General features: G+C 38.3%; 1 protein-coding gene across 3 annotated transcripts in view; it reads right to left on the reverse strand.

Moving 5' to 3' along the window:
* Positions 1–19,080, reverse strand: part of LOC139021184 (cytochrome P450 1A1-like) — a 49,627-nt gene that overhangs the window by 7,139 nt on the left and 23,408 nt on the right. Inside the window, exons 1-7 of one of the 3 annotated variants that reach the window (XM_070431493.1) lie at positions 13,668–13,816; positions 9,830–10,668; positions 8,433–8,556; positions 7,836–7,925; positions 7,625–7,745; positions 5,333–5,419; positions 2,400–2,724 (exon numbers count right to left, since the gene is read on the reverse strand). In XM_070431493.1, the coding sequence (XP_070287594.1) occupies positions 2,427–2,724; positions 5,333–5,419; positions 7,625–7,745; positions 7,836–7,925; positions 8,433–8,556; positions 9,830–10,651 (1,542 nt within the window). In that variant the 5' untranslated portion in view covers positions 10,652–10,668; positions 13,668–13,816 and the 3' untranslated portion in view covers positions 2,400–2,426. Of the gene's footprint in view, positions 1–1,798; positions 2,725–5,332; positions 5,420–7,624; positions 7,746–7,835; positions 7,926–8,432; positions 8,557–9,829; positions 10,669–13,667; positions 13,817–19,080 lie in introns of those variants that run through there. The other 2 variants (XM_070431491.1, XM_070431492.1) reach the window with 2 other exon arrangements.

The raw sequence follows: 19,080 nt of genomic DNA on the forward strand, positions 1-19,080 counted from the left end.
AGAGAATCATCGATCGGCTTCCTCCTGCACGGCCCCCACTGGGGATCTAGCCCGCAACCCAGGCACGTGCCCCCAGCTGGAATCGAACCCAGGACCACTCAGTCCGCAGGCCGACGCTCTATCCACTGAGCCAAACTGGCCAGGGCAATAGAAATTATTTTGATATAATATTTTGGTACACTGCATTACTCCTGATTATATTTCATAAATTATCACTTCAGGATAAGCAAATACATATAATTAAAAATAATTTATCTTTATATATTAAATGACAAAAAAAAGTCATTCCTACTTTGCTTTTACACTTTTCCTATTTTATTCTTGTCCATGTTTCTAAAAAGACATATAAAGCAAACTTATGAATTGTACAAAAAGCCCAATAGTACACCATTTAATTATGCCTCAGCAGCATAGTAAAGGTGAAAATTAGCATTTTACAATACAGTGTGTTAAAATAAAAGTACTCGATAATATATGCTTGCTGTTAAAAAAAGAAGAAGTTAGAAAAATACAATTCTTTAAAGAAAATAACCAGATAAACAGAAGATTCTTGTAGTGTTCTGGTCATCCCATTATTGTTGAGTAAACAGAAGATTTGACCGTTTCTTTCAGAAAAAAAGGCAAAATAGTTTCTATTTGACAAACTGTCATGAGGACAATATAAATAATTTCAAAAGCTTTCACAAAAAAAGAGACAAACAGCCCAATTTGTTTATTCCCAAGGATAATGCTGAGTTTATTTATATTTGAAAAGAAAGACGAAGTCCCGACTGTAATCCTCGATGGCTCTGAATTGTTTGACTTTGCTTCTATTGCAGCGATCGGGTCAGCAGGGTCATTATCTAGAGGCGATCCCGCCCTAACGGCCTCCCATTTAAATCAGACCCCAGACATGCTTTTCTCCACCAGCTGGATTTCTAAGGCCTTTAGCATGCAAATCCCCTTACAGCTTTGCTCTGGTTTTCACTGTTTCTGCTCCTTATATGCCTTAGCTCGTTAACATTTTCAATTAAAGAAGCACACACATAAGCTGGGTACTACACTGAAAGGTATTTGTAAATAATTGCTATCTTTTCTTTCATGTTATTGTGGGTTGCATTGTGCCCCTCTCCCCACCCAGAATTCATATGTTGAAATACCAACCCTCAGAATGAAATTGTATTTGAATGTAAGGTCTTTAAAGAGATAAGTTCAAATGAGGCCGTAGGAAGAGGCTCTAATATAGTATGACTGGTGTCCGTATAAGATAAAGGACAGACACAAGGGGTGTTTGCACACAGAGAAAGGCCATGTGAGGACATATGAGAAGGTGGCCATCTACAAAAGAAGAGAGGCCTTGAGAGAAAGCAACCCTGCCGACACCTCTAGGACTGTGAGAAAATAAGTTTCTGTGTTGAAGCCACTCACACTGTGGTATTTTGTTATAGCAGCTCTAGCACACTAATACACACATATATTTAGTAGGTAGCAAAAAAAACCCCCAAAATGGATAGCATTATAAAAACATCAGTTTTCTCTGATGTTAAATTCTTAATACAGAAAACATAAGAGCTGATATAAAAATGGATTTTGAATAAATGACTTCTTATGACCTTTTCTCCACCTCTCTAAAGCTAGCTCAGCTCGCCTAGCCAGCATGGCTCAGTGGTTGAGTATCAACCTGTGAACCAGGAGGTCATGGTTCCCAGTCAGGGCACATGCCTGGGTTGTGGGCTCAATCCCAAGTGTGGGGCATGCAGGAGGCAGCCAATCAATGATTCTCTCTCATCATTGATATTTCTCTCTCTCTCTCTCTCTCTCTCTCTCTCTCTCTCTCTCTCTGCCTCTCCCTCTCCCTTCCTTTCTGAAATCAATAAAAATATATTTAAAAAAATAAAATTAGCTCAGCTCATCTATCCCCACCACAAAATGTTCTCTGCCCTTCTAGGCCACTCTAGCTCCCTTCTCTGGACCCCTTCGGCACCTTTTCCCTAGACCACTGGGAAAATACATATGTAACATCAGAACCTTGTTCTTATTGTGAACCTTATATTTAAAACTAATGAAAACATACCCGTCTATTTGAAGCTGGTGTAAAGGAAGGAAGACAGGTCCTCCTAACCTCCTTGTCCAATCCACCACTCATTTTTTCCTTCCTTTCTTGTTCACAGTGGCCCCTGGGTCACCAACACATGAGACATGGGTTTAAAATTCCTGAATGACATCACACTTTACTATTATCTTAAAATAACCTTAGGAGACTTGATCTCTCATATTAGAACTGAGGCTACACCACACTTTGAAAAAGACTTCCTATATTATGATGATAGAAAAAAGAGCTGAACTAATAGCATAGCATAGGGTGCAACCTTTAAATCGCTTATTAAATGAATATGAATCACATAATATTTCTGACTTACATCAGAAAGCCGCCACCATCTGAGAATCTAAGATGCACTATCAGCGGAGCGGGGCTCTGCTTGGAGCTGGTATGGTTTGGGCTTCATGGCCAAGCCATACGTGGGCGTCAAGTCCAGCTCGGCCCTGGGGCATTTGTTCAGCTTGAGCTGTTGCAGAACCATGGTGATGAAAAGGAATACCTCATTCCGCGCAACGTCTTCCCCCAGACACTTCCGGATTCCCATTCCAAATATCAGGACCTTGTCCACAAGACTCTTATTCAGTTCCCTGTTTTCGTTTAGAAATCTCTCAGGACTGAATACATTGGGATTATCCCAGATAGTTCTGTATAAAATAGACAAAAGTTACATTTTATAAAGGAATCGTTTTATCATTTTGCCATTCTTGCCAACTTCCCCACAATAACTTTGTTTTGCATAAAATATTTTATTTGTGTTTGGAACAGTGTAAATATTCATATATATGTACATATAGGTACATATATATAATTATAGAGGTATATCATTATTATGAATTTATGTATATATACTCTTTAAATTTATTGACAAGTTTACTTACCTTAAAGAATTAATACAATTTTTCCTAGTTTATATTAGAATGACTTCTGCTTCATTAAACAGTGAATAAAATACTTGGAAATTTATTTCAATTTTTTAATGAAGAATTCTACAAAATTCTCATACGAATATTCCAAAATTTGAGTATAAATAACAAGGAATAAATATTCAATCTCCTTTGTTTTAAGTGGTACCTCTCACTCTGGTACCAATAGGTTTAGGAAAAGGCCTTTGCCCATCATCACAGAGCAGCCAGGTCACCTGCCAGCAGCTCTGACTGAGGGTTGCCCACAGTCCCCAACTGCTGTGCATCTGGTGCTCTCTTCTCCCCCACCTCTTGTCTCAGGCACCATATCTGCCTTGTCTATGACAACTCCTGCCAGTACGTTTTCTAACACACCCTCAGCCATACATCGGGGACCCACTTGACTTTACCAAGAACCGGGCCTTTTTGTGTATTGATGTCATTCTCTTTCTAGCAGAACATTTGTTTTCTTTCTGCACCAAAGGTCATAGCCCTGAAGACCTACAAGTCGTACTCAGTCCTCCAATAAATTTCGTTTGCTCTCATAATCTTTCAAAAATAATTCATTGCTGCGGACATTTAAACATCAGAAGACTCCACGTGAAAATTTCCATTTCCAAGTTCTGTCTTATCGAACGAGCTGACAATGCTGGGACCAGGTCCTGCTTGTCTTCCGTTTACTGAGCAGAATGAGGGATAGCAGGTGACTGCTCCTCACGGCTCCAACAAGGGCGATTCTCTCATTGGTGTTTTCCACTGCTCAGTAGGTGCCTAAGTTTGTGAGCTTTGTTTAAGCTAAATAGGAATAATTTCCCCATGATATCAGTCTTGAACCACATACTCATTTAGTTCAATAAGTGTCTCAATACAAACAGTATTTCTTTATAAGCACCTGTGTTAACACAGCTTGTTTGAACATTACTCAATATTCAATATAATCACAGGTTCCTAGGCTACTAGAACACTTCAGGCACTTGGGATAGTGCTAACTGAGAACAAATGCCATTAAATTTACATTGACTATATTTTTCTTGTAGTGGGTTTTTAAATGCTTAATTTTTATTTAGCATGATCACTGGATGTGAAGAGTAGAGGTGTCAACCTTTCTGACAATAAATTTTGCAGTGGGACAGCCTGTGCAATGAATGTGCTATTAGGTCTACATGATAATCACCTCTCTCCCAAATAGCCTGGAGCATGAGACATCAGTCAGAGGAAATCTTGGGTGAAGACAAAGAAGTTGTACCGAGTGCTCTATATACCACCCACTTAGTGCATGAGAATGCAATCTCTACCAGTTTACTGGAGACAGTAAGCCCCAACCACATGGAGCATCCAATTTCCATTCATCAGGATATACACACTGAATGTGGGCCCTGCTTCTGCTACTTGCTGCACATGTGACTTTAGGCAATTCACTTCACTGGATTGAGTTTCTTCAGTTGTCAAATTGGGATCATGGTAGCACCATGCAGAGGGTTATTGTTGAGGTTCAGAGGAGGTACTTAAAGGTTTTGTGCCCAACACACAGTAGGGTCTATAGATATTAGATGCCATCATCATCATTCCCATCACTGCTAACACCACTACCATCATCTTCTTTTAAAACAGGTGAGGTATCTTCATCCCTGTTCTCCCTTTTAAGGCTAATATGGATGAGACTCTAGCTATATTTTACTTGCAAATATTTATTGAGTGGCTACTATGTGCCAGGCATTGGTCTAGGTGCTGAGGTAGAGGAAAACCAAACAAAAGAAGGAAACATCCCTGCTTGGTCTTTCTAATTCTGTTGGGGGATTTCACGCTGCATTTCAAATATCAGCTAGACATAACCTTGCAGAGGGTGAGCCCTTGAAGTCCTTGGCCCACACCTCCCCAGGAAGCCCACTGTTGAAATTGAATTTGCCCTGAATGAATTTGTATTAAGATATCATCCTTCCTGCCCAGCTGGCGTGGCTCAGTGGTTGAGTGTCAACCTATGAACCAGGAGGTCATGGTTCAATTCCTAGTCAGTGCACATGCCTGGGTTGCAGGCTCGATCCCCAGTGGGTGGCATGCAGAAGGCAGCCGATCAATGATTCTCTCTCATCATTGATGTATATATCTCTCTCTCCTTCTTCCTTCCTCTGAAATCAATAAAAATCAATAAAAATATATTTTAAAAAACACATATCACCCTTCCTATATCAGTGAGAATAGAAAACTAAATTTCCTTGTAATTTATTTCAAGAGAAATAGAAGTAATGAACTTTGGCTAAGAATGTGTATCTTTTTCTGATTAATAAATAGCAAACAAACACCCAAACAAATTTAACACCCCCCCCAAAAAAAAATAATTTTGGTGACTTACTCATCATGATTTACTTGATACATGTTAATAAAGGTGCACGTATTCTTGGGAATGAAATAGCCATTCAAAGTAGTGTCTGCTGTGGTGCTGGGAAAGCAAAATACATCCTTATCATTACAGCACATCCTGTAGTTCAAATGACCCACCCCTAAACTGCTACCCACAATTAACAGACTATATTTATTATCTTTTTTAAAAACTATAATGATATGAAATCTTTATAAATCTTCATTCTTTCATCTTCCATCTTCCACCTATTGTCAAGTTAGTAATTTATTCTTTTTCTTGTATTTGTGAAACATATTGAGCATTTAACATATTTAAGGCATTGCTATGAGCTAAAATCTCAATGGAAAATTATCTCAGTATTTCTATGACAAAGTTGTTCATATGTAGACACATCAAATTATATCAGGAGCCCTGGTTAGTGTGGCTTAGTTGGTTGGGCATTGTCCTGTGCACCAGAAGGTTGCTGGTTCAATTCTCAGTCGGGGCACATGCCTGTATTGTGGGCTTAATCCCCCAGTATGGGACCTGTAGGAGGCAGCTGATGAATGATACACTCTTGCATGGATGTTTCTCTCTCTCCTTCTACCTTCCTCTCTCTCTAAAAAAATCAATTAAAAATTATAGCAGGGAATTGAAAGGAAATTACAAAACATTTTCTGCGTGTCCAATGTGATTTGACTTTTATTTATTTATTTTTTTAAAAATATATTTTATTGATTTTTTTTACAGAGAGGAAGGGAGAGAGATAGCGAGTTAGAAACATCGATGAGAGAGAAACATCGATCAGCTGCCTCCTGCACACCCCCCACTGGGGACGTGCCCGCAACCCAGGCACATGCCCTTGACCGGAATCGAACCCGGGACCCTTCAGTCTGCAGGCTGACGCTCCATCCACTGAGCCAAACCGGTTTCGGCGTGATTTGACTTTTATTAATAAATAAAGAAAAAATCCAAGGAGCAATGGAATTGGAACTAGGAAATCTGAACTCTAAACACTGCTTACAGGGAACTACTGGGCAAATCTCATATCGACTCTATGATTTCATTTCCTAGCTGTGAAATGGTATTATTTGTGTTAGATGATCTCTGAGTTGTCTCTAGACGAATAATCTATTTTCTAGTCCCATACTCAGTTATGCAAACTGTATCCTTTTGTCCTTTATACTTCTGTAATTACGCATGGATCATGGTATATTTCCATATGGCATTAAATCATGGTATGGTTCCATATGGCACTCACTAAGTGCCTAGATGGCCCCAACACTCACTTCTGCCCCAGAGGAGCAGCAGTGACATTTCAATTTGACGAGTTTGAGAGGAGATACTAAACACATTTGGCTTAGCTCTTCTGGGCTCTCTCTTCTGATGAACCAACCTGTAGAAATGTACATAACATCTATAATCAGTGATGGCCTGAGCTTGGAGAAGCAGACATGCAGTCTCCCCTGCAGTTGTCCACCCTTGCCAGAGACTGAGTGGCAAAGTATGTCTAATTCAGGTGAGAAGTATGAGCAAGCCTATTTGGTCCAGCTCTAGGCTGAAGGCACTACCTACTGCTGTGCCAAGAACCATAACTACATCAGCTTCCTGAGGTGAGAGACATCCCCACTCCCTCACTATTTAAGGATGGGAAAAGAAAAAACATTAAGAATTACATTTTTCTTTTTAATTGTGTAGAATGGTAATAGTTCAAACTACCAGAACTTTGGTTGTCCACATTCCTATTTAATAAAGCTTATCTACTTAATTTATACTGGCATGCATTTGTGCGCTAGAGAGTGAGGTATGAGATTTCAATAAACTTCCAAATATCTGTAAACGGAAACTCTGTTTAATTTATCTGTGGCAACACTGGCCTCCTGAGTCAATTGGCCAGCAAAATTCTAAGCTACTAAAAATGAAGCCACGTCAGCAGGTGGCTAAGACGGCTCAGAGAAGAAGTTAAGTGAGTGTGTATGACACTTCATGTCCAAACATATATTATGTTTGTATTATCCATTGTTTGGAACTTCCATAGCCTTTTCCCCCCTTAAATAGTACATATAAGATGAAAAATAGCGACATCATAGTTTGGTTATGAAAACATTTGCAACATATGCTGTTTATCTATGTAAAAATTTCATTAGAGAATTTAAAAATAAAAAGAATTAAGATTTAAAATAATAGCAAAATAGTATTGACATAATATGTATTTTAAAGGACCTAATATATTCCAATGCCTTAGATTCCTCATTCCCTCAACCTGCCATTGGTTGCTGCTTCAAAGGAGAATTGTTTGCTTACCAATGTGGAATAGTAAAAGGAATAAAGGAGGCATGTCTGAACACTTCATTTATGAAAGCTTCTGTGTAGGGTAACATTTTCCTGTCCTCAAATCTGGGTGGTTTTAGACCAATGTTTCCATCTGAAAAAAAGAGATGTTTGTTTGTTTTTAAAACGTAATAATAAAAATGACAATTGTAAGAATTATACTTTTCATCTGAAAATATGTTACCAATTTCTTCTTGAATTCTGGCTTGAATTTCTGGGTAGTGTATCAAATAAAGAAAGCTCCAGTACAGGCATGTTGATACAGTTTCAAACCCTGAAAAAGGAATGAGACAAAATGCCATGAAGAAAATCATTAGCAACATTTGTATCTTCAATTTGCTTCATATTTGAATATTATGAATCTAGGGAAAAGAGTCTAAATATAACTGAAAATCAATAAACTCACAATAAAGTAATTATTATGCATTAAAAGTTTTTTCGGAATATAGGCTTAACCTCTCATCGATTAGTATAGTCACTATCAGAACAGAAAACATTAAGTGCTGGTGAGAATGTAGAAAATTGGAATTCTTATGCACTGCTGGTTGGAAGGTGAAATGGTGTAGTCACTATGGAAAATAGTATGGAGGTTACTCAAAAAAATTAAAAGAAATTATCATATGATCCAGGGACCCCACTTCTAGGTATACAGAGTGAGATAACTATACAAAATGGCCTACATCAAAAGGAGGAAATACTCTAAACTGTAAGCAGTAGAACACACACAAGAATTGCAATTAGACCTTATTCGCCTTACATACTGACAAATACTTTCACATACCAGCTCCAAAGATGTCATTCACAGTGCTTATGATTTCATCGTCATTTAAGGTGGCTGTTTTGGTAGTGGCATATTTTTTATGGCATGTATTAATCAGAGCATCAGTAATGTCTCGCATATGGTCCTGAGGAGACAATTCTTGGTATGATTATTGATCCCTACCTACATTTCATATCACAGATAAATCTCATGTACCATGTCATGTAAAATGAACTCAATTCACTTAGGAATATAAAGACTATAGTAGACCATTTCAAAACTTGCAATTTTGCTTGTCAATGGTAATGCTCAATTTTAAAAGTATGTAGAATTTTAAAAAAAGTTATTAAACTCAATTTTCTTCTTAAAATTTCTTTCAATAAATAAAAAAGTCCTTATGCTAGAAGCACAGTTACAAAAATTAAAGATTAACTTACTATAGGGAAATTGCTAGGCAATGAATACAAGAAGAGGTTTCCAAGCCCATTCTAAGAATTTTACTGTAATCACCATGCAGGAAGAGATGAGGCTGAAGTAGGTTAGGGAATAGGAAGAAAATGTATGACTTTATAAATTCTTTTACTTACTGTATTTTTTTCTAAAATTCTGATGGGTACCTTGAAACAGATTGTTTACTGCCTTTTCTTTTTCATTGGAAGTGCCTTAATTCCTTACATCTCTTCATTTGTTCAACTATCCACCTTTTCTTTTTAATTTTTTTTCATGATGCCATCATCTCAGCAAATTGGCCTCCAAGAGCTAGGATTCTTTCTAGTACACACCTATTTCATGAGAGAAATTTACTCTTCTCTGGACCATCAAATTTAGCCAAAAAGATTGAGTGGCCTCACAAAGGTCCACTTCTGTCACCTCAAGAAATTGTCTATCTACATGTATTTGATCTCAAAGTTCATTTCCATATAGTAAAAGGACTCAAATAGGAAAAGAGGATAACTTGGAAGCTTCCAATACAATATTCTTTGTAATTATTCAAAACACTCTCTGAAAAAAAATATGCTGATACTTTTAAGACCTCATAATTTCAGATGTAAAATGAAAGAGACAAAATCATTAGTTCATTTCTTCAAGGAACTCACCTCCATGCTCATCATTCATCAGCCAACTATAGATTCATAATTCAAGTATGTACCTTATCCACACACTAGGGAAATTTCCAAGGTCTCAAAGAATTAAAAACTCTTCTTAAGGTCTCTACATGAGAACTAAATAATGCTGGCCTCTAATCTCACTGACTGGAACTCACATTTCCTAATAGTTTTGGTAAGGGTCATTATGGCAAAATTACAGTGAGAGAGCCAGGGAAGAATACATATAACTTTCTGGGTACTCAGCACATCTCATCATTATCTTTTGCTTCTCAACAAATCCCTCGTTCTGCCATGGATTTAAATTCTTACCTTATCATACGTAGTAAGATGATCTTGTACGTGTAGTGTAATAAACTCATTCAGGGCCCGATAAAACTCTCGAGGAGCATTTATAATCCGCAGTGGAAGGTAGCGAAAACATGGTATGAAATCGGCGGGATTAGCTACACTGGAGGCCTTGAGTAAGTCATCATTAGTTTTAACTATCCTAATAAACTCCTCATCACTATGGTCATACCTCTTGCCAAAGCAAAGGGCACAGACAACATTAGCCACTGCACATGTGATGGCATTTCTGGGATCAAAGCTACCCTTCTTCGAAGTCAACTCTGCAAAGACTTTCACCAGTTCAGAAACTTCCTCGATGACCTGTTCCTCAAGCAAGCAAGAGCAGGTGGAGGATTTTGCTTCTGCTTTAGAAAAAGTTCGTAAAGCACTGGACGCTATTTTCTTATGAAGCTTCCAACTCTCTCCATAATTGACTGAAAATGAAAAACTCTTCCCTTCTGCCAGAAAAGAAAACGTATGCATGTTAGGTCTGCCTGCAAAATGCTCTCCGTCCTTCAGGAGTACGTGCTTCACCATTTCCATCCCATTCACCACCACGACGGGCACCACGCCAAGTTTGATGAGAAAGACATCACCATATTTCTTCCTCATCTCTGTGAATGTCAGGAAAGGATGGTCTCCAAGCTGAAGAAGATTTCCTATGAGGGGGAAGGACCACGGGCCAGGAAGAGATACCTGCCTTCTCCCCTTACTCATGAGGGCTCTCACAAAAACAAAAACTATCACCAAAATGATGAGAGAAGTGGCTACCTCTTCAGGAGTGATTGCCTTGTCCAATATCATTTTCAAAAATAAATACCCTAAAATAGAAAAATATAAACCTTATTTTTGCCATGTGAAGCATAGACTAAGAGTTTTTCCCCCTTTGAACATTTAAATGAAAAATAAAGACTCTGTAGTTATTTGGAAACTATTCTTAAACAATGTACTAAGAGGGCAACATCAAATTCTTATAAAATGCATTGTACCTTTATTCCAGTTCTATTATTTTTACAATTCTAAACACCAGACCAAATCTTTTCCTGTCAGTCATTGACATGATAAACAGAAGAAGAGGACAATTTGATGTAGAAAGCACCCTAGTTTTGGGGAAAGGGATTGAGGCTATAGAAGTTGATCTCATGCTCATTATTAGCTGATGATCTTCCTCCTATCACTTAATCGAAGTTTGTCCCAGGCTTCTTATCAAAGTATCCTACCCATGCATTCTTTCAACCTACATTTATTGACCCTACTGCACGCCCCCCTCCTCCAATGTCAGGCACTAAAAATACAAAATTTCACCGACTAATGAGGAAACCAGGTAAACAAAGATAAAATTACAAAGTAGAAAATGCTATAGAGTTGAGTACAGAGTTGTCATTGTTTGAGGATCAAATTAAATAATTATTAAAAATAAGTGCTTAGTGAGTTGCAGCCATTTAGTAGATATCTACTTGGTTGTCTGCCGAGCCTGTCCTTGGACTTCCTAGCCCACTTGTAAGCATGGCCTGTTGGTGCTATCCTGCTCCAGAACTTGCCCATGTAGCCACTGGTGGTTGATCCAAGAATGGGCCACTGATCCAAAATGAACCTTCTTTGGGAAAATGGAATTGAAACTGTGAAAAATCATCCTCTTTTTGGCAGCTATATCTACAAAATCTAAGTCTGAAGATATGATTTGGGGACCTTTAACCCACTAGGACAGGGTTCAGCAAACTCATTAGTCAACAGAGCCAAATATCAACAGTACAACGGTTGAAATTTCTTTTGAGAGCCAAATTTTTTAAACTTAAACTATATAGGTAGGTACATTGTTATTAACTTAATTAGGGTACTCCTAAGGCTTAGGAAGAGCCACACTCAAGGGGCCAAAGAGCCGCCATGTGGCTCGCGAGCCGCAGTTTGCCGACCACTACACTAGGAGGACATGAGGAACTTTGGAAGCAGATCTTAAAAATAAATGGAGTAGAAAAGAAAAGAAATAATAGACTGAGGGAGTTCTCATGACCTTGCATGCATGACTTCTTGCACCTTCATGAGATCTTGTTCTTGGACTGAATTCTTTCCTGTTTAAACTAGCTACCATTTGTTTCTATTACTTCATCAAAGAGGGTCCTAACAAAAGAAAAAGTTTCATACACATGAGAATATATTTGTTAACCATTTTATAGTAACTATAGAATGAATAAAAAACTTTCCCTTAAAAGCATACATAACTGAACTGTTCACCTTTCTCAAATTATTTATGGGACAAATAGGCAATATACTCGTTGGACAATGTAAATGCCCAGTTCTCACTTGATTTTCTAGACAATTTAAATGAACATGCAAGCAAACTGTTTTTATCTGTCTTACCTGATTGCTTCACTTTTCCAAGTTCACAGATAAAATGTGGTTCCTTTTTTAGTAATCAGTGCCACTCAACTACATCACCTTGATTGGCCCTGATTACTAAAAAATGAACTTTGGAGTTAAAAGTGAGAGATCAACTTCTTTTATGGAAAAAAGAACCTGAATACACATTTAAACTAAAAATAAAAAGGCAACAGAAACAACCCTGAATCTATAATCAATGCAACAGCCACAGTTTGAAAAATTTCATTTTCTCTGTTCAGAAAAGAAAGAGTGGGGGCTTCATTGTGTTTCTGCTTTGCAGTGTGCTGATTTTGCAAAGCCTCTTCCATTAAAAATAACCGTGACCATGTGTCACACACTTACCATGTGCCAGACCCAGAACTCAGCATTAAATCTACATTGTCTTTCAAAACTCATATTTCTGTGAGAGTTATAAAGAAGCTTAGAGAGATAAAGTCATTTCCCCCATTTATTTCCCTTGTTTTTTGAGCTGTATAATGAATCATCAATTACCTCTAGCACTTGCTTTTTTACAAAATTTAATTTCTCTTGGGCATTCATCAAACTGCCAGTTTGCACATTGAGAACTATCAATAGCATTTCCAAAGCAGACTACTAAATAGGTGAGAAGTGGGTGTGTCTGGAAGAATTCTGGATCCTCATAAAGATGACTAGATTTTTTGCTTCAGTCCTCCCCTGTTTAGCTGTGGGACTTCTGTTAAATTACATCTTCCTTTTCCTCATTTTCCTCATCTATAAAATGACTACTTTAGACTGGAAGACTTTGAAGGCAAACTGTAGGGAACATGGGGCAGAAGCACTAGTGTGAGTACAGGGTTAATTGCGCACCAATATTATGTTGCCAGAGTTTCCAGGCAGTTTACCATTCATCAACAAATGTAAACAACTGTGATCACCCTGGGTTCTTTTTCAGCCTGGGCTCTTCTAGCTTCTTTCATTAAACTCTCTTTGGCAGCTTACCAGGCCCAGAAGCATCGCCAACTTTCCCAGCAACTTTCTTGGAAAACTCTGAAGGCACATTCTGTTCCTGTTGTTTTGGGAGTGAATTAGGGCTGAGGACGGAGAGTAAAGGGTTCCCGAAGGGTGGGCTGCTACATCATCAAAGATTCAAGGGGAACTCTAGAATGACCCAGGTAAGAAAAGCATACATAGGTTGGGGGAGTTCGTACTGATTCTCAAACTTGGACACACACATTAGACTTCCTCCCTTTCCCTCCCGCCACCGCAACCTGACCCCAAAAGCTATTAAACTATTGCAGTGGCCATATCCAACCAATTAAATTCAATCTCTAGAGGTAGATGCATTTTTAAAAAGCTCCTTAATATGACTAAGGGGCATTCTAAGCAGAGGACTTTTTTTTTTTTTTTTTGGAGGAAAAACAACCTGCTATGACATCAACAAATCCATTTAGCCAAATTATAATGATGCCGGAAGGCTCACCTGTGCCCAGAGATCTTGCAGGTCAGTGTGAGGAATCTAGTGGAAGGATCTAATGACGGAGAAAGTTTTGGGAAAAGCTGATGGTATCCTGAGATACAGAACAGTCTGGTTGCAGCAGCAGCAGCAGCAGCAACAGGCCTCGGGAAAGGCTGAGAGAGAACAGGAGGAGAGGACCTTGGACCCATGTGGGGAGGAGTTTGGAACTGGATTAGGGCATTTGAGAGCTAGAGGGAGGGATGGAGCAGCCTCTGTAGCCAGAACTGGATCCAGGAAGCTGTAGGATTCTAGTCTGAGTGGGAGAGGAACACAATGGAGCAAGGGGTTCTGAAAAAGAGGATGGGGTAGAAATTCATCTTGGAAAAAAGCAAGATCAATTGGAAAAGGGAGAATGGAAAAGCTGTCATTTTTCTTTTTTTCTTTTCTTTTTTTTTTTTTGCTTTATTTTTTTTCTTTTTTTTTAAATCTTTATTGTTCAGATTACATTTGTTCCTCTTTTTTTCCCCCCATAACTCCCCTCCTCCCAGTTCCCGCCCCACCCTCCGCCCTCATTCCCCACCCACTGTCCTCATCCATAGGTGCACACTTTTTGTCCAGTCTCTTCCCGCATCTCCCATTCCCCTTTCCCCCCCAAGAATAGTCTGTCCATTCCCTTTCTATGTCCCAGATTCATTATAATCACCAGTTCATTCTGTACATCAGATTATTTATTCACTTGATTCTTAGATTCACTTGTTGATAGATGCATGTTTGTTGTTCACAATTTGTATCTTTACCTTTTTCTTCTTCCTCTTATTAAAGGATACCTTTCAGCATTTCGTATAATACTGGTTTAGTGATGATGAACTCCTTTAGCTTTTCCTTATCTGTGAAGCTCTTTATCTGACCTTCAATTCTGAATGATAGCTTTGCTGGATAAAGTAATCTTGGTTGTAGGTTCTTGCTATTCATCACTTTGAATATTTCTTGCCACTCCCTTCTGGCCTGCAAAGTTTCTGTTGAGAAATCAGCTGACAGTCGTATGGGTATTCCCTTGTAGGTAACTGAGTTTCTTTCTCTTGCTGCTTTTAAGATTCTCTCTTTGTCTTTTGCTCTTGGCATTTTAATGATGATGTGTCTTGGTGTGGTCCTCTTTGGATTCCTTTTGTTTGGGGTTCTCTGCGCTTCCTGGACCTGTAAGTCTATTTCTTTCACGGGGGGGGGGGGGGGGGGGGGGGCGGGGGGAGTTTTCTGTCATTATTTCTTCAAATAGGTTTTCAATATCTTGCTCTCTCTCATCTTCTGGTACCCCTATAATTCTGATGTTGGTACGTTTGAAGCTGTCCCAGAGGCTCCTTACACTATCTTTGTATTTTTGGGTTCTTTTTTCATTTTGCTTATCTGGTTGGGTGGTTTTTGCTTCTTCGCATTTCAAATCTTTGACCTGATTCTTGTCCTCCTCTGGTCTGCTGTTGGGAGTCTGTATAATATTCTTTATTTCAGTCAGTGTATGCTTACTTTCTAGATGGTCCTTTATCACACCATCGAGGGTCTCATTAGATTTCCTGTACATCTCATCAAGTTTATCGACAGACTCTAGAAGCCTCTTGAGAGACCTCAAATGTGTGGTTCTGAACTCAATATCCTCCCTTGATAGTTTTGTTCTGTTTCTTTGTCTCCACATTTTTTATGCTTTCTTGGTACACCCCCTAGTGGTCTTTGTGCGCAGTCTTGTTGTAGTTAAGCCCTGATTGTTGTAGTTAATACTAGAGGGATTTGACCACCAGGCTGACCGGCTGTGAGAATCAGCTGTGCGGAAAACTTCTGTCCTCTGGGGAGGTGCTAATCTAGCCTTTGCCTGAGGCGATCCAGCAAATGGCTCTGCGCAGGGCTTGGGCGGGGCGGGATCAACAGGGCAGGTGGAGGGAGCAGTTATGGCTGTTCTCAGTCCCGGTCCTAGAGGCTCTGCTTCTCAGAACCCCGGCCGCCACTGCAAACCTCGGAGAGAAGGCTGCCCTCAGCTTCCAACTGATGCCAGACAATCCCGCTTCTCCCGTCTGAGTCTGAGTCTGAGTCCCTAGAGACTCGCCCAGATCTGGAGCCCAGAGTCTGAGACTCCCTCCTGATTGAAAACGACAACCGCGCCCTCAGCCACCAGCCCGCTTTGCGCGCGCACCTCGGTACCTTTATATTTTCCACACTGCGCCTCTTCTGAGCTTCGGTATGCTGTTCTCTTTCCTTCTCGTTGAAGAGTCTCTCCTCAGCCAGCTTTCCTGTGGTTCTGGGTGATGTCTGTTCCGTCTTTTAGTTGTATTTTTGAAGTGGTTGTTTGCGGCAGCAGTCTCCGGTGTTTACCTATGCCGCCATCTTGGTTATTCTTCAGCTGTCATTTTTAAATTGCTGGTGAGCAGCAGAGGTAAGGGCAAAAGATAGGCAGTAAGGAAGCAATGGGCAGGAAAGAAAGACAGTGGTACAGAGGCATTGCTTCGCTGTGAGTTTCAGGAAACCAGGAAAATGCACTGCACTCTAGGCAAGGAATGGGAGGAGGAGAGAGCTGAACTTAAAAATCTAGGAAACTTAGGTTCCCCTTCTCAGGTGGATTTGGTAGATTTATCAGGAGTCTTCACCACCCGGATTTGTATTTACACAACTAGAACGGTCAACTTCTGAGTTTGATATTCATAGCTTTGATTTAAGAATATAGTCTTACCTACCTCACGGCACTTTTTTCATCTAAAGGCTAGTTTTTCTACCTGTTACTAGGAAAATGATGTGTGTCCTCTCAAGATGTCTGTTATATAACAAACATTTTTTTAAGCTTTGGAATCTTTGGTACATAAATATTTGAGGTTTCAAGGTCATCTTTTTTTTAAAATATATATTTTATTGATTTTTTACAGAGAGGAAGGGAGAGAGACAGAGAGTTAGAAACATCACATCGATGAGAGAGAAACATCCATCAGCTGCCTCCTGCACTCTCCCTATTGGGGATGTGCCTGCAACCAAGATACATGCCTTGACTGGAATCAAACCTGGGACCCTTCAGTCCGCAGGTTGACGCTCTATCCACTGAGCCAAACCGGTTAGGGCAAAGGTCATCTTTTAATGGGAATATCCAAGAATGATCGTTGTTAGTCAGAATGTGCTCACATAGGGAAGAAAGCAAGCCCCAAAGTGCAAGCTAAACCTAATGTATTTCCTCAAGGATAAACCTTCAGGCCCTGAGCTATAGTGTCATATGCTTAAAATACCCTCATTTCTAGATATTTAAACTCTAAAAATTCAATGAGACTTGGGTTGCCCTAAAGCAGTGGTTCTCAACCTATGAGTCGCGACCCCTTTGACGGTCGAAAAACCCTTTCACAGGGGTCGCCTAAGACCATCCTGCATATCAGATATTTACATTATGATTCATAACAGTAGCAACATTACAGTTATGAAGTAGCAACGAAAATAATTTTATGGTTGGGTCACAACATGAGGAACTGTATTTAAAGGGCCAGAAGGTTGAGAACCACTGCTCTAAAGAGTCTTGAAACAATCAATGTATACCACATTAACAGAATGAAGAGATCAAAACCACACGATTATCTCAACTGACATAAGAAAGATTTGACAAAATCCAACACTTAAGATAAAAACACTCAAAAAACTAGGAATAGACAAGAACTACATCAACATAATGAAATCCATATGTGAAAAAACCATAACTAATATCACACTCAGTGATGGAAGACAAAACTTTTCCTCTAAGATCAGGAACAGGACAGTGATGCCCATTTGCATTCAACACAGCACTTTAAGTTTTAGCCAGAGCAACTAGACAAGAAAAAGAAATAAAAGGCACCCAAGTTAGAAAGGAAGAAAGTCATAGACGATATAATCTTATATTTAGAAAACTTAAACAATTATATCAAAAAAATTAGATCTAATCAATATATTCAGCAAAGGTGCAGAATACAAAATCAGTACACAAAAATTAGTTGGTTTCTATACATTAAAAATGAACAATCTGTAAAAGAAATTAAGAAAACAATTTAATCAAAACAACATCATCAAAAAGAATAAAATATTAAGGAATAAAATTAACCAAGAAAGTAAAAGGCTTATACACTGAAAACTAGAAAAAATTGCTAAAAGAAATTAAATAAAACACAAGTAAATGGAAAGACATTTATATTTTGATTCACGTTTATGAAACAAAATTCCAATGGCTCTTTTTGCAGAAAAAGAAAAAAAATCATCTAAAAATTCATATGGAATTTCAAGGGGCTCTAAATAATCAGAACAATCTTGAAGAAAAACAAAGCTGTAGGGATCACACTTTCTGATTTCAAAACTTACTACAAAACTATAGGAATCAAAAGTAAGACACATAGACCAATAGAATAGAATAGATGGTCAAATGATCAAACGTTATTGGCGGTAAAAAATCATTTGACCATATATGTGACCATCAAAATTAAAATCTTTTGTACAACAAAGGTCACTGTCAACAGATAGTGATAAGGCAACCACAAAATGGGAGAAAATATTTACACATCGTGTATCTGACAAGGGATTAATGTCCAGAAGAGATAAAAAAAATTTCTATAACTGACCAGCAATAACCTAAGAAAAAAACACAGGCAAAGAACTTGAATAGGTATTTTAAAAACTATACAAGTAGCCAAAAAACACATGAAAAATGCTTAATATCACTAATATGTACATGCAGTGACATATCATTTAATTTTAAAAAGGAAAGAAGTTATGACATATACAGCAACATGAATAAATTTTGAGGACATTATGCTAAGTGAAATAAGCCAGTCACAGAAGAAAAATATTGTATAATTCCATTTATATTAAGTACCAAGAGTAGTCAAATTCATAGAGACAAAAAGTAGAATAGTAGTTTTAAGGGGTTGGGGAGGGAAAGAATGGAAAGTTACTGTTTAGTGCTTAATATTACTAAACTCTACACTTAAAAATGATTAAAATGGATATATGTATATATATATATATGTATATATATTTGTCACAACAAAAAAGGTATGACCAAAATTCTCAGGTGAAATACTATAATTCTCAACATATAAGGCTTCTTTTTTCAGTTAGTAGTACCCAACTTATTTAGCATGCATTTCTCATTCTCATGCCAAGGTATATAAATTTTAAAAATGAACATGTGGTCAAAATTCTCTTTCAAGCATTGCCTTGTGTTGATTTTTAAAAATGCTTTTAGTTTAATTCTTTATTCATGTATCACTTCTAACCACTTCAGAGATAAGTGAGCTGGGATTATCTTTTTACCCTTTATTTTAACATTGCAGTGTTTGAATACTTGAACTTTTCTTAAATAAATATAAAAGCCACTCTTTCTTTATAAAAAATAATTTCAAAGAGTACTTGACCCCAGGAGTAATAGCGATGACTGTATTACTAGGTCTAGATT

Source organism: Myotis yumanensis, unplaced genomic scaffold (assembly GCF_028538775.1).
Source record: "Myotis yumanensis isolate MYYU_CA2020_CCGP unplaced genomic scaffold, mMyoYum1.0.hap1 SCAF_12, whole genome shotgun sequence".
In the NCBI taxonomy this organism is placed as follows: Eukaryota; Metazoa; Chordata; class Mammalia; order Chiroptera; family Vespertilionidae; genus Myotis; species Myotis yumanensis.